Genomic DNA, 4,334 nt, shown 5'->3' with positions numbered 1-4,334 from the left:
GCAAGTTGATAATAAACACACATGTGATCATCTTGTAGAAGCATCTATCAAGATCATATAATATTTAAAGGATCCACATGCAAGTTGAATTGGTCCACATATATCACCCTGTATACGTTCCAGAAACGTAGGGGATTCAATTCCAACCTTAACTGTTGATGGTTTAATGAACAACTTTCCTTGAGAACAAGAAGAACAAGAGAATTTCTTTGATTGAAGGATATTTTGGCTCTTTAAGGTGTGCACATGTGAATTCTCAATGATTTTGCGCATCATATTAAATCCGAGATGGCCTAACCGGTCATGCCAACTGATAAAATCATTAAAATTAGAAAACTTTTTGTTTACTACGGCATGTGATTCAACTGTACTTATACTTGTATAGTACAACCCAAAAGAAAATGCAGGTAATTTTTCATGCACAATTTTCTATTCTACATTAATCGTAGTAATGTGAAGGTATTCAATCTTTCCTTCATTAGCCGTCTCAACATGATAGCTATTTTGGCAAATAACTTTGAAACTTAATAAGTTTCTTTGAGACTTAATACAATATAATATTAATTATCAATGTCCAATATTGTCCCTCCAGGTAGTAATAAGATCGCTCTTCCAGAGCCCTCAATTAATTTTGTACTGCTTGATATTGTGTTGACATATTCGATTTTCATAATCAAATTAGAAAAATATTTCTTTTCTTTTTATATTGTATGTGTTGTAGCACTATCAAGAAGGCATACATCTCCATTACTCATCTTGAATCCAACTGACAACTGGGGATTTCTATTAATTTTCATTAAAATAAACAAATACATTAAAAGAAGTACGAAACAAAACTAACAACAGAAATTTAAACACTTCAAAATGAAGAACATAATAACTAAAATGCAAATAAGTAAAATATTAACAGACTTCATTCCCCAGCTAAAAGATCAAACATCAGTTTCGATCTCCAAAGAAGTCATCAACTTCCATATGAGTAATGTCACCAAGGCCATCAAAAACATCATCCTTTAAAGTCAAATTTGCTTCAATATCCTTATCATTTTTCTGAGATGTTCCCGCCTTGTTATCATTTTTAAGAGTCATATGTGACTCAGCTCGAGATTGGAAGAGGAAGCATCACTTTTATTTCCTTTCCTTTTAAAGGAATTTTGGTAGAGCTTAACAAAATGCTCATGTGTGCGACATTTATTTTTCCAATGGTCTTTCATGCCACAACGATGACAATTACTTTTTGAGGGGTTATTTTGAGAACTCATGTTGTTCTCCCTTTTATTATGACCACCAACTCGATGATTGGTGTATCACCTCTTATCTTTGCCACGCCCCCGTGCATTATTATAGTCCCGATGATCATCCTTTTTTACTTCAGATTGATCACGTGCTTCCACCACATTTGCCTCCGGTAATGGAGCAGCTCCAGTAGGATGAACTTCATGATTTTTCATTAAAAGAGAATTATGTTGCTCAGCTACCAAAAGACATGAGATTAATTCAGAATATTTCTGAAAACCCTTTTCACGATATTGATGCTGCAATATCACATGTGAGGCATGGAAAGTAGTAAGTGTCTTTTCCAACATGTCCTCATCTTTTATAGTTTCCCCACATAATTTCAACTGGGAGGTTATCCTGAATACATTTAAGTTATATTCAATTACGGTCTTAAAATCTTGAAACCGTAAATGCATCCACTCCTTGGCAACATTGTTGCCTTTAGGTGGTCATATCTCCCTTTTAAATCAATCCACAATTCAAGTGGATGTTTTATTGTCGGATATTCAATCTTTAGGCCCTCATAAAGATGATGACGAAGGAAAATCATAGCCTTTGCCTTATCTTGGCTCGATGCTTCATTTCCCTGAGTAATGGTGGCCTCAAGACCTTTAGCAGCTAAGTGAATCTTAGCATCGAGTACCAATGAAAGATAATTCTTTTCAGAAATATCTAATGCCACAAACTCAAGTTTGGATAAATTCGACATAATGAGATTATGATAGAATATGTGAATTGAATAAAAATATTTATATAATATCTTTGCAAGTAGCAACTTCGTGTTGATAACATATTATAAAGAAAACTCAGAATATTATACTAATAAGAAGAAGACAAGAAGTATAAGATAGAGGAGAGAAATTTCTTAGTCAAGTGTGTCTCCTGTTATTTGTAGTTTTGATGATTTGACAAACTTAGGGACCTCATAAAGGTACCGGGTTTTCTACTTGAGTATTGCAGGTGTCTTGTTTGAAGTATTGCAGATGAAACAAACCCAGGGACCTAGTAGAGGTACCAGGCTCTCTTGAGAGTGAGCCAGTCGACTGCCAGCTGGAGATAGTACAGAAAGTAGGTGCACACTTCCCGATGGCGTCAGAAAGTGTGACCTTTCCAACCAATGGCAAGATGTTTAGGAAAGGGACTTGTCAATACAAAAGACACTTTCCTAAACACTTTTTGGTAGTTTTTGCAACTTGATAAACACTTTTCAAGAACTCTTGCAAAGGCTAACAAAAAGGCAAAAGGCAGAATCATTCCTTGAACAACAGCAACATCTGGAGCTTTTCGTCTAGTTGTTTTAGGAATTTATTCTCTTGTTCTTAAATTGTAAACCACTCCTAAATCTATAAAGGAATTGGTGTGTTGAGTTAAAAGTCTAGGTTGTCCAGGTGGGATTGCTTAGTGGGTAGATTGTTTTTCTACTTTGGCTTGTTGAGCAATAGAGGTCTATTGCTTAACGGTAAGATTGATAACTCTTTCTTACATTTGGTGTAATCGTGTTTCGCTTTTGCTTTTGAAGATTAGTGAAAACGATTGAAAATCCTGTGAGACAGGTCGTGGTTTTACTCCCTTAAGCAAGGAGGTTTCCACGTAAAATCATTGTGTTGATTTTACTGCATTCAACTTTCTGGTAATTTTCTGAGTTGAAGTAAGGGACCTGGTCCATTACTTGTTAAGTGAAAGCTTACATTCTATCAAGTGGTATCAGAGCAGGCACTACCTATTTGGTTAACACCAAGGAAGTGATTTTGTTCTAAGAATGGCAGCTCCACTTAACCTCGAAGAAGGTCAGTCATCACACAGACCTCCTCGTTTCAATGGACACTTCTACAGTTGGTGGAAAGTTAGAATGCATGACTATCTCATGGCTGAAGATAGCGAGTTATGGGATATTATATTAGATGGACCCTTTGTTCCCATGATGGAAGAAAAAGATGGAGAAAAGACCATTACTGTTCCAAAGCCCAGGCAGAAATATGATGAAGCTGACAGGAAAAAGATTGAAAAGGGTTTCAGAGCTAAAACTCTTCTGGTCTGTGGGATAGGACCTGATGAGTACAACAGAGTGTCAGCCTGTGAGTCTGCTAAAGAGATTTGGGATAGCTTGTTGACGGCTCATGAAGGAACTGAACAAGTCAAAGAATCCAAGATTGACATGCTCACTTCACGATATGAAAACTTCAAAATGAAGGAAGGTGAAACAATACATGAGATGTTCACCAAGTTCTCTTCCATTACAAATGAGCTGAAAAGTCTGGGTGAACCCATAAGCATGACCAAACAAGTCAGAAAAGTGCTTCGAATTCTTCCAAAGTCTTGGGAGAGCAAAGTTGATGCCATTACAGAAGCCAAGGACTTGAAAGTGCTGACCATGGATGCGTTGATTGGAAATCTTAAAACACATGAGATGAATCGAAGCTATGATTTGTCAAAAAAGGAAGTCAAGAAGGACAAGTCTCTGATGTTAAAGTATAAATCAGAAGAAGATTCAAGTGATGATGATGATATGGCATATCTCATCAGTAGATTCCAAAAGGTTGTGAGAAAAAACAAAATGTATAAAAAGGGAACTAATGGGACTCGAAATACTGCTCAAGGTGATACTTGCTACAAGTGTGGAAAATCTGGGCACTTCATCAGAGAGTGTCCTTTGCTCAAGACTGAAAACAAGGAACATCAAAAGCACAGGGGTGACAAAGAAAACAGAAGGGACCTGGTACTTGGAAACAGAGATCGTAAAGCTGCTGCTGATATGGTTGTAAAAAGGGCTCTTGCTGCATGGGGGGATTCTTCAAGTGATTCAGAAGATCCTGATGAGTCAAAAGATGTGTCTATGGTTGCTGTGCATGAGGAGGAAACTGTCTTCAATGAAATGTTTGCTCTCATGGCACACACAGAAAATGAAGAAGAGAACAATCAGGTAACTCTTCTTGACATGAAAATTGACTTGGACAAATATTCTCTTAAGAAATTAAGAACCTTGTCAAAAGTCATGTTAGATTCTGTGATAGAGCTAACATCTGAAAGAGATGCCATTAATGCTGAACTTGAAATTC

The 4,334-nt window shown here is 36.6% G+C and overlaps 1 protein-coding gene across 1 annotated transcript; it reads right to left on the bottom strand.

The window, feature by feature from the left end:
- Positions 1-1,307: 1,307 nt before the first annotated feature.
- Positions 1,308-1,987, bottom strand: LOC107024846. The gene is made up of 2 exons (XM_015225790.1): positions 1,755-1,987; positions 1,308-1,635 (listed from the first exon to the last, which is right to left on the bottom strand). Exons 1-2 carry the CDS (start codon positions 1,985-1,987, stop codon positions 1,308-1,310), a joined length of 561 nt encoding a protein of 186 aa, XP_015081276.1.
- Positions 1,988-4,334: the final 2,347 nt, after the last annotated feature.

Source organism: Solanum pennellii, chromosome 7, assembly GCF_001406875.1.
Source record: "Solanum pennellii chromosome 7, SPENNV200".
NCBI lineage: Eukaryota > Viridiplantae > Streptophyta > Magnoliopsida > Solanales > Solanaceae > Solanum > Solanum pennellii.
This window is presented reverse-complemented; position numbering and strand designations above follow the sequence as displayed.

Excerpts from the sequence above, each read along its gene's own strand:
- LOC107024846 (XM_015225790.1), bottom strand. The coding sequence starts at position 1,987 with ATGTCGAATTTATCCAAACTTGAGTTTGTGGCATTAGATATTTCTGAA. Across the intron at positions 1,636-1,754 it reads ATAAAACATCCACTTGAATT|GATAACCTCCCAGTTGAAAT; the intron begins GTGGATTGATTT and ends AAATGTATTCAG.